Source organism: Somniosus microcephalus, chromosome 3 (assembly GCF_052327205.1).
Source record: "Somniosus microcephalus isolate GS21.2 chromosome 3, FLI_Smic_1.0, whole genome shotgun sequence".
Lineage (NCBI taxonomy): Eukaryota > Metazoa > Chordata > Chondrichthyes > Squaliformes > Somniosidae > Somniosus > Somniosus microcephalus.
The window spans coordinates 12,306,452-12,329,765 of NC_140989.1; the positions used below are offsets into that span (position 1 = coordinate 12,306,452).

Sequence of the window (23,314 nt, forward strand, 5' to 3'; positions counted from 1 at the left end):
TGGTTAGTCTAGGCCACTGGACTAACCACTATGCTACCGCACTGTACTATTAAGGGATATGGAGATCGGGTGGGAAAGTAAAGTTGATCTTATTGAATGGCGGAGCAGGCTCGAGGGGCCGTGTGGTGGAGCAGGCTAGAGGGGCCGTGCAGCAGAGCAGGCTCGAGGGGCCGTGCAGCAGAGCAGGCTCGAGGGGCCGTGCAGCGGAGAAGGCTCGAGGGGCCGTATGGCGGAGCAGGCTCGAGGGGCCGTATGGCAGAGCAGGCTCAAGGGGCCGTGCGGCGGAGCAGGCTCGAGGGGCCGTGTGGCGGAGCAGGCTCGAGGGGCCCTATGGCAGAGCAGGCTCGAGGGGCCGTATGGCGGAGCAGGCTCGAGGGGCCATATGGCGGAGCAGGCTCGAGGGGCCGTATGGCGGAGCAGGCTCGAGGGGCCCTGCGGCAGAGCAGGCTCGAGGGGCCGTGCGGCGGAGCAGGCTCGAGGGGCTGTGTGGCGGAGCAGGCTTGAGGGGCCGTGTGGCGGAGCAGGCTCGAGGGGCCATCTGTCGGAGCAGGCGCGAGGGGCCGTATGGCAGAGCAGGCTCGAGGGGCCATGCGGCGGAGCAGACTCGAGGGGTCGTGCGGCGGAGCAGACTCGAGGGGCCATCTGGCGGAGCAGGCGCGAGGGGCCGTATGGCAGAGCAGGCTCGAGGGGCCATGCGGCGGAGCAGACTCGAGGGGCCGTGCGGCGGAGCAGGCTCGAGGGGCCGTGTGGCGCAGCAGGCTCGAGGGGCCGTGTGGCGGGGCAGGCTCGAGGGGCTGTATGGCGGAGCAGGCTCGAGGGGCCGTGTGGCAGAGCAGGCTCGAGGGGCCGTGTGGCGGAGCAGGCTCGAGGGACCGTGTGGCGGAGCTGGCTCGAGGGGCCGTGTGGCGGAGCAGGCTCAAGGGACCGTGTGGCGGAGCAAGCTCGAGGGGCCGTGCGGCGGAGCAGGCTCGAGGGACCGTGCGGCGGAGCAGGCTCGAGGGGCCATGCGGCGGAGCAGGCTTGAGGGGCCGTATGGCGGAGCAGGCTCGAGGGGCCGTGTGGTGGAGCAGGCTCGAGGGGCCATGTGGCCGACTCCTGCTCATAATTCTTATGGTCTTAATCCCCACTTTGACGGACTTTGAGCTGTACCGATGATATGTACTTGTCCTTGTTACAGGCTAACTCTGAGCTTGCACCTTCTGTTATAGGAGGTTTGGGGTGTTCTCCGAATGCAGACCACCAGAAGAGATCTCTTATTGATTAATAATGTGCTGGATTTAAATTAATGTTCTGTCTCTTTCTCTTTTCACCCTCTTTATCTTAGTGTTGGAGAGGAAAATCTCAATGCGACAGACTCGGGAGGAGCTGATAAGGAGAGGCGTTCTGAAGGAGACTCCTGCTCAGGGTGAGTCACACTGCTGTGAGCTGCAGAGAGAGAGAGAAAGTCTCACTGTAGGTAAACAGAGGGGGTGACCTCCCACGCTGTTGCTGAGTCAGTAGATGTGGTAGATATGTGTGCGCTACAATGAAGTAAATGGACAATGGTTCCTGCAAAATGTGGGACAATAAATTGTGGCCATTTTTTTGTGTGCATTTAAAGCATTCAGATGAGATGTTAATAGAATCACAGAAATTTACGGCACAGAAGGAGACCATTTGGCCCACCGTGCCTGTGCCGACCGACAAAGAGCGATCCAGCCTAATCCCACTTACCAGCTCTTGCTCCGTAGCCCTGTAGGTTACGGCACTTCAAGTGCATATCCAAGTACTTTTTAAATGCAATGAGGGTTTCTGCCTCTACCACCCTTTCAGGCAGTGAGTTCCAGACCCCCACCACCCTCCGGGTGAAACAATTTCTCCTCAAAACCCCTCTCAACCTCCGACCAATTACATTAAATCTATGCCCCTTGGTTACTGACCCTTCTGTGAAGGGAAATAGGTCCTTCCCATCCACTCTACCTTAACCCGAGGCCCCGCCTGCTCTCTCGGGTGGATGTAAAAGATCCCGTGGCACTATTTTGAAGAAGAGCAGGGGAGTTCTCCCTGGTGTCCTGGGCCAATGTTTATCCCTCAGTCAACATCACTAACAACAGATTATCTGGTCATATATCTGCTTGTGGGATCTTGCTGTGCATAAATTGGCTGCTACGTTTCCTACATTACAACAGTGACTACACTTCAAAAAGTACTTCATTGGCTGTAAAGCGATTTGGGACATCCTGTGGTTGCGAAAGGCGCTGTATAAATACAAGTCTTTTTTTCTTTCTTTCCTTCCTTCCTGCCTTTGACGTGTGTTATACGAAAGATTTAAAATAGTAGTGATGGATATTGGGCAATCGAAAAGCAGCATTCATATGTATTTAAGCCAGCTTTCTCTGAAATATACCCGAGTGGTGTTGCAAGAGGCAATGCATGGCAGCCGATTCAGCATCTGCATTAACCTTAGTGGCTCCTGGAAGCACCGGGGTCTGAGGAATCTGGTGGTTTTCCTGGGCGGTACAGGCCTGAGCTGGCTGGTAGCCGAACACATGCACCAGCAAGCGGGTGTGAACTAGGAGGGATGGGCTATCTCTGTGTTTGCGCCCCTCCGCCCCCAGAATCCCAGATGACAACTGCGCGACACAGCGTCAGCCATAGTTACCAGTCTTGACTGCCCTTTTCGATCATTCAAAAATATTGATTTGTCAGTAAGATTGGCTAAAAATGAACAATCTGTAAAATATGATTGTATGTCCTTAAGTATCTCGCCCTCTCCCCACTGACTGCACTTCCTGTGATACAGCACCAAGGCTCTGAGTTCAACATTTTATCTCTGCTGCTTGGAGTTGAACTTGACTCTGTGTAAACTTTGGTCGCCATTTCCTGTTCGGGTTTCCTCTCTTTCACAGTTGAGATTGTCAGGAAGTGAGTTTTTTTTTTCTTTCTTTCTGCTTTTTGAAGGAAAATAAATTTCAGCACGAAAGCTTTCTTCTCCTCGAGCGTGTGAACCTGTAATTAAGATGATTCTCACGAATCTGCTCCTTTAACCCTCCGTAACATTGCCCATCTCCGCCCCTGCCTCAGCTCACTTGCTGCTGAAACCCTCGTCTATGCCTTTGTTACCTCCAGACTCGACTATTCCAACGCACTCCTGGACGGCCTCCCACGTTCCACTCTCCGTAAACTTCAGCTCATCCAAAACTCGGCTGCCCGTGTCCTAACTCGCACCAAGTCCCGTTCGCCCATCACCCCCTGTGCTCGCTGACCTACATTGGCTCCCGGTTAAGCAACACCTCGATTTCAAAATTCTCATCCTTGTTTTCAAATCCCTCCATGGCCTCGCCCCTCCCTATCTCTGTAATCTCCTTCAGCCCCACAACCCCCCGAGATATCTGCGCTCCTCTAATTCTGCCCTCTTGAGCATCCCTGATTATAATCGCTCCACCTTTGGTGACCGTGCCTTCTGTAGCCTTGTCCCTAAGCTCTGGAATTCCCTGCCTAAACCTCTGCGCCTCGCTACCTCTCTCTCCTCCTTTAAGATGCTCCTTAAAACCTACCTCTTTGATCAAGCTTTTAGTCACCTGCCCTAATTTATCCTTATGTGGCTCGGTGTCAAATTTTGTTTGCTAACGCTCCTGTGAAGCACCTTGGGATGTTTTACCACATTAAAGGTGCTATATAAATGCCAGTTGTTGTTGGTCTTGGTAAAGGATGAATCCACTCTGCACAGCTAACATAAGCAACTCAGCCCAGGAGAGGGGCTGCAGTGGGAGTGTCGCGCAGTTGGGATTTCAGCACTGAATGGGTTAACGGAATCTGCACATCTTCAGTTTTATGGTTAAGTCAATTCTTTTTTAAATTCTTCCTGAGGGTACTACTGTTTAAATATAGTTTTTGCTTTTGCGGGTAACGTTTGGTGAGAAAGAAAGACTTGCTTTTCCCATCCTCAGGACGTCCCAAAGCGCTTCACAGCCAGTGAAGTACTTTTTGAAGTTTAGTCACTGCTGTAATGTAGGAAACGTGACAGCCAATTTGCGCACAGCAAGCTCCCACAAACAGCAATTAAATAAATGGCTCGATACTTTGTTTCAGTGATGACATTTGAGCGAATAAATATTAAACCGAGACAACAACAACTTATATTTATATAACGCCTTTAATGTAGTAATATGTCCAACACGCTGCACAGGAGCGTCATCAGACAATGACCCAGAAATTCAGGTCGGAGGCTTCCTGCAGGTGCAAGCCCCCGACCTGCACTTACCTTGCGCGCTGGCCGTTGAGCTGTGGGCCCCCGTGGAATTCCGATCCTGGGCCTCCTCCAGCTGCCGGCGCGCAGTGCTTGCGTATCCCAGGGGCACAGTTAGTTCAATGTGTCCCCTGGGATCATGTGGGCCATGGGGAGCCAATTGGAGCAGGGAATGCTCCATTCATAAGTTTGACAGGAAGAGCTGTCAAAACTTATAAATACTACGGGCTCCAAAACATCACTAAATCTTCAAATAATTTTTTTTTTAAATCACATTTTTTAAATAAACTATAAATTACATGAAATAACTATTTTAAACAATAATTAAAATTTTTGAAAAAAATAATTTTATTTTCTAACGGGGCTAAAAATAAACTTACCTTGCTTTAAAGTATTTAAAAATAATAAACCTGTCGAAAAAGTTTTAATTTTAATTAATTCACCACTTACCTTGTAAAAAGCAGGCCTTACGCCTGCTTTTTAAATGTGTAAATTCTGGAGACTTACCCTCCCGGGAAAACCTGGAAAAAAAAGTAAGTTCGATGCGCACGCGCACGCGCAGCCTCTCCGGCGCACGCGTTCGACCTCTTAACCCCTCCTTTCAGGGAACGGAAGTGCTGGTTTCCCGTGCATGCGCAGTGCGTGCAGGAAACCGGCATTGGGCCTACGGGTGAGTACCTCGTGCGTACTCACCCGTGGAGACCTGAAGTTCATAATATTTGACACCGAGCCACATAAGGAAATATTAGGATAGATGACCAAAAGCCTGGTCAAAGAGGTACTTCAATGGGTGTAAAGAGCTTTGGGATGTCCTGAGGATGGGAAAAGGGGCTTTGCAAATGCAAGTTTTAAGGAACGTCTTAAAGGAGGAAAGAGAGGTAGAGAGGTGGAGAGGTTTAGGGAGGGATTTCGAGAGCCTGGGGCCCAGGCAGCTGAAGGCACGGCCGCCAGTGATGGAGTGAAGGAAATCAGGGATGTGCAAGAGGTCAGAATTAGAGGAGTGCAGAGATCCCGGGGGTGGGGGAGGTGGGGTTTGTGGGACTGGAGGAGGTTACACAGATAGGGAGGGGCGAGGGCCATGGAGGGATTTGAAAACAAGGATGAGAATTTTAAAATTGACACCGGGGAGAGCTCCCCTGCTCTTCTTTGAATAGTGCCATGGGATCTTTTATGTCCACCTGAGAGAGTAGACGGGGCCTCGGCTTAACAGCAGCAACAACAACGTGTATTTAAGGTAGGGAAATGTCCCCGGGCACATTATCAGCCCGTTACAGCACCAGCCTCATTTGCAGTATCCCTGATGCCCCCTTTGCTACCCAACCTGGCCAATTGTGCTCAACATTTGCACCTTTGAATGGAAGAATTTCCTTTCGACGTCAGTTTTTAAACTCGCCAATCTAAATTCATGTCCCGTGGAACTCCTTTTCAATGTTCAACTTATGCGATGCTCTGGGGTAACCCTGCACCGCTGCATACTTTGTCCGACTTGGTTGGATTCGTCCCCTTAACCTCTCTCTGTGGAACCGAAACTTCTCTTCATCACCAAGCCTCTTTTTATAAAGTTAATCGTGAAGCCGTGACGAGGTTGGACAACGATCGTAATTGGAGCGCGATATCTTTTTACACACGAACATACGAACTAGGAGCAGGAGTCGGCCACTCGGCCCCTCGAGCCTGCTCCGCCATTCAATAAGATCATGGCTGATCTGATTACTCCACATTCCCGCCTACCCTCCGCCCCCCCAATATTTTTTGACAGGGTCACTCCAGTGTTTGGCTTATAGTTCACCAGGAGTTTCTCTGCTGGGGTGAAGAATGCCCGCCTACAATTGGTGAAGAAATCTCGTTTACCTTAGTGCGGAGATCACAAAATTGTAGGAATTTAGGGCACAGAAAGAGGCCATTCGGCCCATCGTGTCCACGCCGGCCGAAAAAGAGCTCTCCAGCCTGATCCCACTGCCCAGCTCTTGGTCCGTAGCCCTGTAGGTTCAAGTGCAAATCCAGGCACTTTTTAAATGCGATGAGGGTCTCTGCCTCTACCACCCTTTCAGGCAGTGAGATTCAGACCTCCACCACCCTCTGGGTGAAAAGATTTCTCCTCATGTGAAATGCTCAATGTTACGGCACCAAGTGATGGTTTGGTTGGGTCGCAGGATCTCACTCAGCGCCTCCGCAGTTGGCGGGGGAGGAGCAGCTCATTCCTCCAGCCTTTATACAACAACATACTTTATATTGATTATAAAGGCAAAGTATCTGCTGGAGACACTCAGTAGGTCAGGCAACACCTGTGGATAAAGGAAGAAAGGTGAGGCTGCGTCAGAACCTTAATCGGTTACTAGGAGACTATAGTCACTGAATTTATTGTTGTCTTGTTCAATGAAGTACAAGGCTCGCTGTCAGGGCTTCTCTTGAAAGTGAGAGCCATGGCATCTCATCCTCTTTCAAAAAATCAAACACAAAGAATTAGTCTCTTGTTTTTGCTAGTTTTCTGTGTGCTCCTCGCAGGGATATGGAAGATAGGAACAGGAGGAGGCCATTCAGCCCCTCGAGCCTGTTCCACCATTCAGTTAGATCACGCCTGATTTTTATTTTAACTTCATCTACCTACCTTGGTTCTGTAACCCTTAATACCCTTACCTAACAAAAATCTATCGATCTCAGTTTTCAAATTTTCAACTGACCCCCCCCAGCCTCAACAATTGGCGGCCGTGCCTTCTGTTGCCTGGGCCCTAAGCTCTGGAATTCCCTGTCTGAACCTCTCCACCTCTCTATCACTCTATCCTCCGTTAAGACGCTCCTTAAAACCGACGCCTTTCACCGAGCTTTTGGTCACCTGCCCTAATTTATCCTTATGTGGCTCGGTGACAAATTTTGTTTGGTAATCGCTCCTGTGAAGCACCTTGGGACATTTTACTACATTAAAGGTGCTATATAAATACATGTTGTTGTTGTTGAAGAAGTGTTTACTGATACCACCCCTGAACGGCCTAGCTCTAATTTTAAGGTAATGTCCCATATGGTGCCCTCTGGTCACTTTACAAGGTAGCGCTTCGTGCGTGAGTCAGCAGGTCATTCGACTGTGAAGGCATCCTAGCCAGGCTCAAACCTGTCTTTACCAGACTTCTAAAATGTGCAGCATGGGTCAGTGGGTTGATTGTCCCCCTCTTTAACCCAGGGCACTAAAGCTAAGTACAATGCCCCTTAGCAGCCACTCTAATGCAACAGAGACCAGGGATCAAAGCTGGGCCTTCTTGGAGCAGTGAGATGTTCCTCAGCCAAGTGTGACAAAGGGGAATGTTGCCCCATCTTGAAGTATGAAGCAGGGAAATGATGGACGGAGAGAGAGAGAGAGAGTGAGTGTGACTTAGTGTGTGCATGTACTGGCGGAAAAGCCCAGAAATTATTAAAAAAACAATTAGAGTCATAGAATCTCGCAGCACAGAAGGAGGCCATTCTGCCCATCGTGCCTGTGCCAGCTCTTTGAAAGAGCTCTCCAATTAGTCCCACTCACCCCTGCTCTTTCCCCACAGCCCTGCACATTTCTCCTTTTCAAGTATTTACCCAATTCCCTTTTGAAAGTTACTATTGAATCTGCTTCCACTGCCCTTTCAGGCAGCGCGTTCCAGATCACAACAACTCGCTGCGTAAAATAATTCTCATCTCCCCCTCTGGGTCTTTTTCTTTTATTCGTTCCTGGGATGTGGGTGTCGCTGGCAAGGCCAGCATTTATTGCCCATCCCTAATTGCCCTTGAGAAGGTGGTGGTGGTGAGCCGCCTTCTTGAACCGCTGCAGTCCGTGTGGTGAAGGTACTCCCACAGTGCTGTTAGGGAGGGAGTTCCAGGATTTTGCCCCAGCGACGATGAAGGAACGGCGATATACTTCCAAGTCAGGATGGTGTGTGACTTATAGGGGAACTTGGAGGTGGTGGTGTTCCCATGCGCCTGCTGCCCTTGAACTTCTAGGTGGTAGAGGTCGCGGGTTTGGGAGGTGCTGTCGAAGAAGCCTTGGCGAGTTTCTGCAGTGCATCTTGTAGGTGGTACACACTGCAGCCACGGTGCGCCAGTGGTGGAGTTTTGCCACTCTAACGTGGGGGTGCATTCAGATCTCACTCGAACTTCACTGCCTGAAAGTGCGGTGGAAGCAGATTCAACAGTAACTTTCAAAAGGGAAATGGATAAATACTTGAAGGGGAAAAAGTTACAGAGCAGGGGGGAGTGGGACTAATTGGAGAGCTCTTTCAAAGAGCCGGCACAGGCATGATGGGCCGAATGGCCTCCTTCTGTGCTGTATGATTCTATGGATGAACTAAGATCGCCTTCCTCTTTGGCAATGATCTTGTGATCTCGTGAGGCATAACTGTATGGTGAGGACTACCGCGAACCTGTGATGAGGAAACTAAACTGGATCACTCCCCACACCACGGGGAATTGATCTGCTGCTACTCCGGCATTCCCAACCCCTCTCAGAAAGCATATGGTGGCTCGGGAAAATAAAGTGAGCATTCGTGGATAAATGCGAGGTTATCCACTTTGGTGTCAAAAACAGGAAGGCAGATTATTATCTGAATGGCAATAGATTGGGAGAAGGGGAAGTGCAACGAGACCTGGGTGTTCTTGTGCACCAGTCGCTGAAGGTAAGCATGCAGGTGCAGCAGGCGGTTAAGAAGGCAAATGGTATGTTGGCCTTCGTAGCGAGAGGGTTTGAGTACAGGAACAAGGATGTCTTGCTGCATTTGTACAGGGCCTTGGTGAGACCACATCTTGAGTATTGTGTGCAGTTTTGGTCACCTTATCTGAGGAAGGATGTTCTTGCCATGGAGGGAGTGCAGCGAAGATTCACCAGACTGATACCTGGGATGGCAGGAATGACGTATCAGGAGAGATTGGGTCGATTGGGCTTCTACTCGCTGGAGTTTAGAAGAATGAGAGGGGATCTCATTGAAACTTATAAAATTCTGACAGGACTGGACAGACTAGATGCAGGAAGGATGTTCCCGATGGTCGGGGAGTCCAGAACCAGGGGTCACAATTTAAAAATAAGGGGTAAGCCATTTAGGACAGAAATGAGGAGGAATTTCTTCACCCAGAGAGTGGTGAACCTGTGGAATTCTCTACCACAGAAGGCAGTAGAGGCCAATTCATTAAATATATTCAAGAAGGAGTCGGATATATTTCTTAAGGCTAAAGGGATCAAGGGATATGGGGAGAAAGCAGGGTACTGAATTTGGATGATCAGCCATGATCGCATTGAATGGCAGAGCAGGCTCGAGGGGCCGAATGGCCTACTCCTGCTCCTACCTTCTATGCTTCTATGTTTCGTCAATGAAACTCCTCGCCAGCTGTCTGAGGAACCCAGCTTCAAAGACAATGAGACAGGACAGATGTAAATGTTGCTTGATTAGACCTTCTGTGGTAAGGGTGCGGAGGAGTTGGATACAGAAACTGCCCTCACGTGTGTGAGTTGGTTGGACATTTTGACTGTGCAGGGAATGGGGAACTGGGACTAAAATCAGGATTTCCTTATGTTCATGAATGAGGAAGTGAGCTGTGTGAGAGGGAGCGTGAACGCAGGCTAAAAACACTCCCACTAACCGCGCATCCTCTTTGGCAATGAAGTCACTAATGGGCTTTTACACAGAATTGCATTATTGTACGGCACAGAAACAGGCCATTCGGCCCAACTGGTCTGTGCTGATGTTCATGCTCCACACGAGCCTCCTCCCACCCCTCTTCATCTTGCCCCATCAGCATATCCTTCTATTCCTTTCACCCTCGTGTGTTTATCCAGCATCCCCTTAAATCCATCTGTGCTGTTCGCCTCAACCACTCCCTGTGGTAGCGAGTTCCACATTCTCACCACACTCTGAGTAAAGATGTTTCTGCTGAATTCTCTATTGGATTTATTAGTGACTATCTTATATTGATGGCCTCTAGTTTTAGCCTCCCCCACAAGTGGAAACATCTTCTCTACATCTAACCTATCGAACCCCTTCATAATTTAAAGACCTTTTCTAGACTTCTCTTTGCTTAAAAGAATACTCCAAGAAGCTGTAAAATGCCAGATTCATAGGATACTTACGGACGAGGAAGGCCATTCAGCCCATCTTAACAGACTCCATCCAGAGCCACCCTACCCTTCCAGCATTGCTGCATCTAATTGGCTCCTATATACTTTTTGTCTCCACCAATCCATCTGACAGTCCATTCTAAGTGGTGAAAAACTTGCTGATACTCGCTCTAAAGTTACCTTTTGCTAGTTTGAACCTCTGTCTTCTTGTCCTATTCCCACACTTTAATCTGAAGTAATATTCCAGATTAAGCTTTTCCATGCCAGTTACTATCTGACATAATCTCATGAATCAGGTTTCCATTCCTCCCATAGCACTACAATGGCCCTAATCAGCAGGACTTCCTCAGGGCAGTGTCCTAGGTCCAACCATCATCAGCTGCTTCATCAATGACCTCCTCTCCATCTAAGGTCAGAATTGGGGATGTTCACTGATGACTGCACAATGCTCAGTTCCATTCGCAACTCCTCAGATAATGAAGCAGTCCATGCCCGCATGCAGCAAGACCTGGACAACAGTCAGGCTTGGGCTGAAAAGTGGCAGATAACATTCGCGCCACACAAGTTCCAGGCAATGACTATCTCCAACAAGAGGGAGTCGAACCACTGCCCCGTGACATTCAACAGCATTACCATCGCCGAATCCCCCACCATCAACATCATGGGGGGTCACCATTGACCAGAAACTTAACTGGACCAGCCACATAAATACTGTGGCAACAAGAGCAGGTCAGAGGCTGGGTATTTTGCGGCAAGTGTCTCACCTCCTGACTTTTTTAATCAATAAAAACAATGACATTCTCTGTGGCTGTCATCATGGGGCCATATCACTCCTTGTTCTCCTCGATCTCTCTACAGCCTGTGATATGGTGGAACATACCACCTTTGTCCGTCACCTCTCTTTTGTCGTCCAGCTCGCTGGGACTGCCCTCACATGGTTCCACTCTTGCCTGTCCAATTGTAGCCAGAATATCTCCATCAATGGCTTCACTTGCAGCCCTCACACCATTAGCTCTAGCTAAACATTGAGAATAACAGTAACAGCAACTTGTATTTATATAGCGCCTTTAAAGTAGTAAAACAACTCACAGGAGCGTTATCGATCAAAATTTGACACTGAGCCATATAAGGAGATATTAGAACAGGAAGAATTGGGTTTTAAGGAGAGTCTTAAAGGCAGAGAGTAAGGTGGTGCGGCATGGAGGGTTAGGCAGGGAATTCCAGAGCTTAGGGCAGAGGCAGCTGAAAGTGAGGTCGCCAATGGTGGAGCGATTAAAATCAGGGATGCGCAAGAAGACTGCCTGCTTCCACCTCCATAACATCGCCCATCTCCGCCCCCGCCTCATCCCATCTGCTGCTGAAACCCTCATCCATCCCTTTGTTACCCCCAGACTCGGCTATTCCAACACTCCCCTGCCCGGCCTCCCAGCTTCTACCCTCCATAAACTTCAGCTCATCCAAAACTCTGCTGCCCCGTGTCCTAATTCACACCGAGTCCCGTTCACCCATCTCACCCATCTCCCCCTGTGCTCACTGCCCCGTGTCCTAACTCACACCCAGTCCCGTTCACCCATCACCCCCTGTGCTCACTGCCCCATGTCCTAACTCACACCCAGTCCCGTTCACCCATCACCCCCTGTGCTCAGTGCCCCGTGTCCTAACTCACACCCAGTCCCGTTCACCCATCACCCCCTGTGCTCACTGCCCCGTGTCCTAACTCGCACTGAGTCCCGTTCACCCATCACCCCCTGTGCTCACTGCCCCGTGTCCTAACTCGCACCGAGTCCCGTTCACCCATCACCCCCTGTGCTCACTGCCCCGTGTCCTAACTCACACCCAGTCCCGTTCACCCATCACCCCCTGTGCTCACTGCCCCGTGTCCTAACTCGCACCGAGTCCCGTTCACCCATCACCCCCCGTGCTCACTGCCCCGTGTCCTAACTCGCACCGAGTCCCGTTCACCCATCACCCCCTGTGCTCACTGCCCCGTGTCCTAACTAGCACCGAGTCCCATTCACCCATCACCCCCTGTGCTCACTGCCCCGTGTCCTAACTCGCACCGAGTCCCGTTCACCCATCACCCCCTGTGCTCACTGCCCCGTGTCCTAACTCGCACCGAGTCCTGTTCACCCATCACCCCCTGTGCTCACTGCCCCGTGTCCTAACTCACACCCAGTCCCGTTCACCCATCTCCCCCTGTGCTCACTGCCCCGTGTCCTAACTCGCACCAAGTCCCGTTCACCCATCTCCCCCTGTGCTCACTGCCCCGTGTCCTAACTCGCACCGAGTCCTGTTCACCCATCACCCCCTGTGCTCGCTGACCTACATTGGCTCTCGGTCCGGCAACGCCTCAAATTGAAAAATGTTCCTTTTGATTCGGATTTGATTTTAGTCTCTATTAAAAAATCAACGCTCCTCTTTCAAAAAACAGTCCTTTTGTGACTAGCTTGTGCACCTTCTGTTTAATGAAAGAAGGGATAAGGAGAGGGGTCAAGGCAAAGTGAGAATCTGATCACCGCTGGCTCATTTATCCCTATGGCAACCACAGGTTGATCTTCTTTTAGTTTAATTGGCCTGTTTTTCTCAGCGCTGTGCATGCAGACAACTGCTGAAACTCTCATCCAGGCGTTTGTCACCTCCAGACATGATGATTCTGACGCTCTCCGGGCCGGCCTCACACCTTCCACCCTCCGTAAACTTCATAGAAACATAGAAGATAGGAGCAGGAGTAGGCCATTCGGCCCCTCGAGCCTTGTGATGAAATATTCCATTCATCACTCATCAGTATTTCTCTGCCTGTGACTGTGGTTGGTTTCAGTTTCATTTCCATTGTATTGTACTGTGTGTAGGGCTCCGCCCATACCTGGCTCCTATGTAAGCTGGCCCAGCCTGCAGCACCTCCAGTACGGCAGACCTCTGGATGGAAGATACATTCTCCTCTGTGTGTTACCTTCTAAGTCAATAAAAGCCTTGTTTTGTTTCGCTAACATCGAGTCTCGGATTTATTGAGGCACATCAATTTTATTGACTTAATTTTCAACACAATGGATCAACTCTTGAAACCCGAACGTTTGGATTTGGACCAGCATGCTTCGGACGCATCGGCACGCTTCGGACACTGGTTTATGTGTATGGAATTCTTCCTGGACAATTCCGCAGCCGTCAAAGACGCTACGGACGCTGCGAGTATGAAACTCGGAATTCTGCGGAATTGGGTTTACCCCCTCATCCAAGACGCCGACACGTACCCGGCCGCCTGCAACATCTTAAAGGCGCATTACCAGCAGCCTACGAATGAGGTGTATGCTAGGCATCTGCTCGCTACTCGCGCACAGCGACCTGGGGAATCGGTGGAGGAGTTCCTAGGCACCCTGAAAATGCTTGGCAAAGACTGCAAGTGCCAAGATGTAAAAGCCGCAGTGTACACTGACGAGCTTGTTCGCGATGCCTTTATCACAGGCCTCAGCTCCACTTACATCCGGCAGAGACTGCTGGAAAAAACGGGATTGGACCTGAAACAGGCTGCGGACACAGCACGATCCCTGGATGTGGCCCAGAGAAACTCGGACGCCTACTCTTCAGCCCGCGCCATCCACGCCGCCACGTGTGCACCAAGGGCGCCGCCATCTTGGAAGGCATCTTCCCCGCCCGGCAGCCCGACACCGTCGGGGCCCCGCTCTCCCCCCAGAAGCCCTACGACAGCCGTGACGCGTCGGGGACCCAACTGCTACTTCTGCGGGCAGCCGAAGCACACCAGAAACCTGTGCCCGGCGAAAGGCACCACCTGCTTTAAGTGCGGTAAGAAGGGGCACTTCGGGAAGGTGTGCAGAGGGAACCCCGCCGGAAAACCCGCCACCGCCGCGTGTGCGCCGTGGGAGCGGCCATCTTGGACGCCATCTTGCCCGACCTCGTGGGGTCCGCCATCTTGTGAGCAGACAGCGTGGACGCCATCTTGTCTCGATCAGGGCCCTACAGTGGCATCGGTCACAGTGGACCAGACCAGGCCGCACCCGCTATCCAAATCAATGGTGGACATCGAGGTAAACGGGTGCAGGGTTAAATGTTTAATTGACAGTGGAAGCACGGAGAGTTTTATCCACCCTGAACTGGCACAACAACTCTCCCTAAAGGTGGTCCCTACTCGGGGTACCATCTCTATGGCTGATAAAACCCAGACATCGACCATTATGGGTTACTGCACGGTACAATTGTCCGTTAACGGAACTGTATACGATAATTTTAAAGTATTAATCATGAAGAATCTATGTGCGAGCATGATCTTGGGCCTGGATTTCCAGTGCTACCACCAAAGCATCACGCTCAATTACAGTGGGTCCCAGCCACCCCTCACAGTGTGCGGTCTGGCTACCCTGAAGGTAAAGCCGCCTTCGCTATTCACGAACCTTACCCCTAGCTGCCGGCCAATAGCGACCAAAAGCAGGAGGTACAGCTGGGAGGACAGGCGGTTTATCGCGACCGAGGTAGACAGGCTCCTGAAAGAGCGCATTATTGAACGCAGCAATAGCCCGTGGCGCGCCCAAGTGGTGGTGGTAAGGGGTAGCGAGAAGAAACGGATGGTGATCGACTATAGCCAAACGATCAACAGGTACACCCAACTAGACGCCTACCCGCTACCCCGCATATCAGAAATGGTGAACCAAATCGCCCAATACCGGGTGTTCTCCACCATCGACCTCAAGTCAGCGTACCACCAGCTCCCTATCAGACCAGAGGACCGCCCGTACACCGCCTTCGAGGCAAACGGACGCCTCTACCAATTCCTCAGAGTCCCCTTTGGGGTGACGAATGGGGTCTCGGTCTTCCAGAGGGAGATGGACCGCATGGTCGATGACTACCACTTGCAGGCAACCTTCCCCTACCTCGACAACGTCACCATCTGCGGTCACAACCAGCAGGATCACGACTCGAACCTCGAGAGGTTCCTGAAAACCGCACAAAAACTCAACCTCACCTACAACGAGGACAAGTGCGTTTACAACACCACGCGCCTCTGCATACTAGGCAGCGTGGTGGAGAATGGGGAAATCGGACCAGACCCCGACCGATTGCGCCCCCTACGGGAGCTGCCCCTGCCCAACACTCCCAAAGCCCTGAAAAGGTGCCTGGGGTTATTTTCTTATTATTCCCAATGGGTCCCCAACTACTCCGACAAAGCCCGCCCCCTCTTGAAAGCATCCTCTTTTCCGCTCTCTGCTGAGGCCCATGCCGCCTTCAAAAGCATTAAGCAGGATATTGAGCGGGCCACGCTACAGGCAGTGGACGAGAACACTCCCTTTCAAGTGGAAAGTGATGCGTCTGACTTTGCCTTGGCGGCCACCCTCAACCAGGCGGGGCGGCCCGTAGCTTTCTTCTCAAGGACCCTCCAAGGGCCCGAGATCAGACACTCCTCCGTAGAAAAGGAGGCCCAAGCCATCGTGGAGGCAGTGCGCCACTGGCGCCACTACCTAGCCGGCAAACGCTTCACCCTACTTACCGACCAGCGGTCGGTAGCGTTTATGTTCAATAATAAACAGAGGGGGAAGATTAAAAATGACAAGATTCTTAGGTGGCGGATCGAGCTCTCCACCTTCGATTATGACATCATTTACCGGTCAGGGGCCCTTAACGAATCCCCCGACGCCCTCTCACGAGGGATGTGTGCCAGCGCCACCGGGGATCGGCTACAGACCCTCCACAATGACCTCTGCCACCCAGGGGTCACGCGGCTGTTCCACTTCATAAAGTCCCGCAACTTACCCTACTCGATTGAGGAAGTTCGGTCCCTGACCAGGAACTGTCGCACTTGCGCTGAGTGCAAGCCTCGGTTCTACCGCCCAGATAGAGCCCACTTAATCAAAGCTACACGGCCCTTTGAGCGGCTCAGCTTAGATTTCAAGGGCCCCCTCCCGTCCGTCGACCGCAATGTTTACTTCCTGAACATTGTGGACGAATACTCTCGTTTCCCATTCGCCTTCCCCTGCCCAGACATGACCAGCGCCACGGTCATTAAATGCCTCAACAGCCTGTTCTGCCTGTTCGGTATGCCGAGCTACATCCATACGGATAGGGGGGCGTCCTTCATGAGTGAAGAGCTACGCCAGTACATGCTGTCCAGGGGGATCGCCACGAGCCGTACCACCAGCTACAACCCCCGGGGTAACGGTCAAGTGGAGCGAGAGAACGGGACAGTATGGAAAGCAGTCACTCTAGCTCTAAGGACCAAAGGCCTCCCTATCTCCCGCTGGCAGGAAGTCCTCCCAGATGTGCTCCATTCGATACGGTCGCTATTGTGTACTGCCACTAATGCCACGCCTCACGAGCGAATGTTTGTCTTTCCCCGGAAATCCACCTCAGGCGTATCCATGCCGTCATGGCTCTCCACCCCAGGTCCGGTATTCGTGCGAAGGCATGTGAGGGGCCACAAGACGGACCCTCTCGTGGAGTCAGTGCACCTACTCCACGCCAACCCCCAATACGCGTATGTCCAGCACGCCGACGGAAGGGAGGACACCGTGTCCATAAAAGACGTCGCCCCAGCCGGTAACGACAACAACCACGACAACAGCAGCAACAACAACCACAGCAACTCTTACCCACCCACTACTCTTTCATCACCCCCGGAAGAACATCGACCAATGGTACCCCCACCAACTAACCCTTCAACAACCCTGGCGGCACCCCTGGCAGAGACCCAGGAGGCCACCGGGGACACCCAGCCGACACCAGCGGCACCACAACAGCCACGTCGGTCGCAGAGGACTATCAAACCCCCGAACAGACTAAATCTATAGAAGTGGTGAATGTGATGAAATATTCCATTCATCACTCATCAGTATTTCTCTGCCTGTGACTGTGGTTGGTTTCAGTTTCATTTCCATTGTATTGTACTATGTGTAGGGCTCCGCCCATACCTGGCTCCTATGTAAGCTGGCCCAGCCTGCAGCACATCCAGTATGGCAGACCTCTGGATGGAAGATACATTCTCCTCTGTGTGTTACCTTCTAAGTCAATAAAAGCCTTGTTTTGTTTCGCTAACATCGAGTCTCGGATTTATTGAGGCACATCAAGTCTGCTCCGCCATTCAATGCGATCATGGCTAATCATCCAAACTCAGTACCCTGTCCCTGCCTTCTCCCCATATCCCTTGATCCCTTTAGCCTTAAGAAATATATCCAACTCCTTCTTGAATATATTTAATTAATTGACCTCTACTGCCTTCTGTGGTAGAGAATTCCGCAGGTTCACCACTCTCCTCCTCACAGCACACACGCCCACCCAGCTTTGTGTCGTCTGCAAACTTGGAGATATTACATCTAGTTCCCTCGTCTAAGTCATTAATATATATTGTGAATAGCTGGGGTCCTAGGACCGATCCCTGCGGTACCCCACTAGTCACTGCCTGCCACTCGGAAAAAGACCCGTTTTCCGAGAGTCACGTCTTCCACCTTCCGTAAACTTCAGCTCATTGAAAGCTCTGCTGCCCGTGTCCTAACTGTGTCACCTCTGGCGAGGAGTACGGTAGCGTAGTGGTTATTGACGTAATAAAACTCACTACGCACTTGGTTTGAGCATAAAGCAAGGCTTTAATCAACTTGTTTCAGAACATGGAAGTCTAGTTGTACTTCACTAGCTCCTTGTCTTTACAAAATGTCCCTGGAAAGCTCCTTGGACGGCGCCACCAGCTGGCCGTCCAGTGTTATTTCATAGGTAGTTTCTCGATGATGAGATTTATGACAGTTATGTTACTGATACTAGTAATCCAGAGTCTGGAGACGGGAGTTCAACTCTTCATCACGGCAGATGGCGGAATTTAAATTCAGTTAATTAAATAAATCTAGAATTAAAGCTAGTGTCAGTAATGGTGACCATGAAGCTACCAGATTAACAACAGAAAATGCTGGAAAAACTCAGCAGGCCAGGCAACATCCGTGGAGAGAAATTAGTGTCAACATTTCGGGTCAAACCCTTTGTCAAGACTGGAAAAGCACTGGAAATGAAATAGATTGAAAGGCCAGGCTGGGAGAAAACAAAAGAGAAGTGAAGAAACATTAAGAGGTATTCAAAACCAGACGAGATGGTGATAGGACTAGTGGAGAGACAAAAGACGGCTCTCGATTAGGTGTGAAATGCGCTGGCAGAATGAGAGACAGCTGCCATGTGGGAGAGAGGAAAGGGGGGGGGGAAAGGGCCAAAACAAAGGTGTGGATAAAATATAAGTAAAAGTGAAATGGGGGCCGAGGTTATGATCTGAAATTGTTGAACTCGATATTGAATGCGGAAGGCTGTAAAGTGCCTAATCGGAAGATGAGGTGCTGTTCCTGTAGCTTACGCTGAGCTTCCGTGGAACAATGCAAGAGGCCGAGGACGGTGAGGTCTGAGTGGGAATGGGGCGGTGAATTAAAGTGACAGGCGACCGGAAGCTCGGGGTCATCCTTACGGACTGAACGGAGGTGTTCTGCACAAGCTACCAGATTGTTGTAAAAACCCATTTGGTTCACTAATGTTCTTCAGCGAAGGAAATCTGCCGTCCTTACCCGGTCTGGCCTATGTGTGACTCCTGTCCCACACCAATGTGGTTGACTCTTAACTGCCCTCTGAAATGGCCGAGCAAAACACTCAGTTGTAACAAACCGCTACAACAAAGTCACTGTGGAAATACTTTCACCACACAGACTGCGGCGGGTCAAGACGGCGGCTCACCGCCACTTTCTCAAGGGCATTAGGGATGGGCAATAAATGCTGGGCCTTGTCAGCGACGCCCACAGCCCGTGAACGAATACATTTTAAAAACCCCCCGTGGACTGCTACTCATTTCCAGTGCTTCACTCTCCTGTAAAGACACACAGCTTACACCCTCAGGTGCTTGAAGTGAAGTGATGAACAGATCCTGTGTGACTCCAGGATTCATAGTTGCTTCAACCCAACTAACAGTGCCAATGAAAACCAGAAACAGGAATAAAGAAAGAGCTTCCTTTCCCAAACTCAGGACGTCCCAAAGCGCTTTACAACCAATGAAGTACTTTTTGAAGTGTAGTCACTGTTGTAATGTACGAAATGCAGCAGTCAGCTTCCGCACAGCAAGCTCCCACACACAGCTGGGCTGGAACTTTTACATGTCTGATTTTCCAGGTTCATGAGCAGCCCACCTAAGATACAACAACAACTTGCATTTATATAGCGCCTCTAACATCGTAAAACCTCACAGGAGAGAAATCAGACAGAATTTGACACCGAGCCACATCAGGACAGGTGACCAAAAGCTCGGTCAAAGTGGTCGGCTTTAAGGAGCGTCTTAAAGGAGGAGAGAGAGGTGCAAAAAGTTGAGGCAGGGAATTCCAGCGCTTAAGGCCTAGGCAGCTAAAGGCACGGCCGCCAATGGTTGAGCGATTAAAATCGGGGATGCGCAAGAGGCCAAAATTGGAGGAGCGCAGAGATCTCGGAGAGTTGTAGGGTTGAGGAGGTTACAGAGATAGGATGTGTTGAGGCCATGGAGGGTTTTGAAAAGAAGGATGAGAATTCAAAATCACACTCACACATACTCACCCACACTCACACTCACAAACACTCACACACTCACACAAACACTCACACACTCACACAAACACTCACACACTCACACTCACAAACACTCACACACTCACTCACACACACACTCACACAAACACTCACACACTCACACTCACAAACACTCACACACTCACACACACTCACTCACACACACACACACACACACTCACTCACACACACTCTCACACACACACTCTCACACACACTCACTCACACACACTCACACACTCACACACTCACTCACACACACACTCACACAAACACTCACACACTCACACTCACACACACACACTCTCACACACACTCACACACACCCACACTCACACTCACACACACACACACTCTCACACACACTCACACACACCCACACTCACACACACACTCACACGCACCCACACTCACACACACACTCACTCACACACTCACACACACACTCACACACTCACATTCACACACACACACTCTCACACGCACTCACACACACCCACACGCACACACACACACTCACACACACTCACACACACACACTCACACTCACACACACTCACACACACCCACACGCACACACACACACTCACACTCACACACACACACTCACACACACTCACACACACACACTCACACACACACACTCACACACACACACACTCACACACACACACTCACACTCACACACACTCACACACACCCACACGCACACACACACACACACACCCACACGCACACACACACACTCACACTCACACACACTCACACACACCCACACGCACACACACACACTCACACTCACACACACACACCCACACGCACACACACACACTCACACTCACACACACTCACACACACCCACACGCACACACACACACTCAAACACACACACCCACATGCACACACACACACTCACACTCACACACACTCACACACACACACACTCACACACACACACTCACACTCACACACACTCACACACACACACACTCACACACACACACACACACACTCACACACACACACACCCACACACACACACCCACACACACACACCCACACACACACACCCACACACACACTCTCACACACACACACACACACACACTCACACTCACACACACCCACACGCACACACACACACTCACACTCACACACACACACACCCACACACACACACTCACACTCACACACACACACACCCACACGCACACACACACTCTCACACACTGGATAGCGTTTGGGAAAATTGGCCCTATTCTTTTATTCCCAAACTCAGAACCGCTGAAGCCAATTGGAGCACTGGGGCTGTTGCTGACAACTGACCTCCATACACCAGCTGGTGCCTTTACCCCTTTAACCCCCCCTTTTTTAAAATTATCACTTGTGATGATTTTGTCCTTGTTGCCCAATTCAAGGAGAGAGGCATTGTGACCTCATCACGATCATGAGACTTTGTAAGATGAAACAATTCATTGCAAATCTTTGCTTAGCAACATGGAATGACAGCGATTACTTAGCTTAGCAATGCGGAATGGGGAGTTTTATGGCATCGTCAGCCTCCAAACAATGAAGGGCCTCATTTTATTGACTCAGCGACGAGGTGGGATTTCCCATTGCAAGGTTCTGGGCCAGCTCCTCCTGGCAATCATGTCCCCGGCTCATCCCAGTTCAGCACCTCTGTAAGCGAGGATGGTGAATAGAATTTACTGAAGGGGAGGAAGCATGCCAAACCCACACAGACTGGGAAGAAAGGAAAAAATGGGAGCTGCAGCAAGGAAAAGCTATTCGCCAAGCGAGAGAGAAAGAAACAGGACTTTTCTTTTCACTGGTATATAAGTCACGCCTTTGGGAAGCTCAGCGTGTTTTCATCTAATGCTGCAATTACCATACAGTTTTGAGGAGAGACTTGCGGTGCTACGACTATTTCCACCGGAGCAGAGCAGGCTAAGGGGAAATTTAATAAGAGTTTTTAAAATTATGTAGAATTACACAGAATTTACAGCCATTTGGCCCAGTGTTCATGCTCCACACCAGCCTCCTCTCACCTTACTTCACCTCACCCTATCAGTAGATCCTTCTATTCCTTTCTCCCTCATGTGTTTATCCAGCTTCCCCTTAAAGGCATCTGTGCTGTTCGCCTCAACCACACCCTGTGGTAGCGAGTTCCACATTCTCACCACCCTCTGGGTAAAGAAGTTTCTCCTGAATTCCCGATTGGATTTATTAGTGACTATCTTACACCGATGGTCCCTAGTGTTGGGCTCCCCAACAAGTGGAGACATCTTCTCTGCGTCTACCCTGTCAAACCCTTTGCTAATCTTAAATTGCGAGGGGTTTCAACGGAGTGAGGTGGGGCAGACTTGCAGCCCCTCCTTGGGAAGTGCTCGAAGGTGAAGCCCTGGAGGTTCACGGCACAGAAAGAGGCCATTTGGCCAACCGTGTCTATGGCGGTTCTTTGCTTATGCAGTCCAAAGCCTCTTCCTACCGTTCAAGTTCTCTCCATATCCCTGTGTCTTTCTCTGCTTCAAATATTTGCCCGAACTTCCCTTAAAAGATGCATTGCTCCCAACCTCAGTCACGTCTTCCATGCTCTAACAACTCTCTGTGTAAAGACATTTATCCCAATTACTCTCTCCACTCTCATAGTGACAGTTATCAATTATCTATTATCCCCCTGTCAGGAAATAGCCTTTCCCTATTCACTCCTTTGAAACTCTTTGTAATTTTAAAAACCTTTATTCATCTCCTCCTGTCCTTATCTGCTCTAGTGCAAATAGTCCCAGTATCTCGAGTCTCTCCTCAAAACTGTAGCTTTCCATCCCTGAAATCATCCTAGTTGTAATTTCAAGGTGTCAGCTGTGGCTCAGTGGGCCGCACCCTCGCCTCTGAGTCAGAGGGTTGTGGTGTTCATAGTCCCACTCCAGAGACTTGAGCACAAAAAGCCAGGCTGACACTCCAGTGCAGTGCTGAGGGAGGGCCGCACTGTCAGAGGTGCCATCTTTCAGATGAAGCGTTAAATGCGCCGCCTGCCCTCTAAGGTGGATTACGCTATTCGAAGTAGAGCAGGGGAGTTCTCCCTAGTACCCTGGCCAATGTTTATCCCTCAACCAACATCACTAAAACAGAATAATTGATTATATATTTAATTGTTGGTTGTGGAAGCTTGCTGTGCACAAAATTAGCTGTCGCATTTCATACATTACAACAGCGACTGAGCTTCAGAAGTAATTTCTTTCTTTTCTCTCTTTCTCTCTTTCTCTCGCTCAGTAATGAGGTGCCCGAAACAGCACTCAGATAACTGATGTGGCCCCTCTGTCTCGGGAGGTCCATGGGTCCACCTGAAGAATTGGTCTCCCTGGTAGATCCGGGAAGACAGTAGCAATGTAAACAGCTGCTGCCAGAGGTGCGGGACGCCATGGACCTCCGTGGATGAAAGGCGGCAATGCGGCTTCCTGCTTGCT

At 50.6% G+C, this 23,314-nt stretch overlaps 1 protein-coding gene across 3 annotated transcripts in view; it reads left to right on the top strand.

The window, feature by feature from the left end:
• The window catches only part of phactr2 (phosphatase and actin regulator 2), a 203,460-nt gene that overhangs the window by 97,975 nt on the left and 82,171 nt on the right, over positions 1-23,314 (top strand). For all 3 annotated transcript variants that reach the window (XM_085979209.1, XM_085979212.1, XM_085979210.1), the window contains exon 3: positions 1,325-1,405. In XM_085979209.1, coding sequence (XP_085835335.1) covers positions 1,325-1,405 — 81 coding nt within the window. The remainder of the gene's footprint in view (positions 1-1,324; positions 1,406-23,314) is intronic.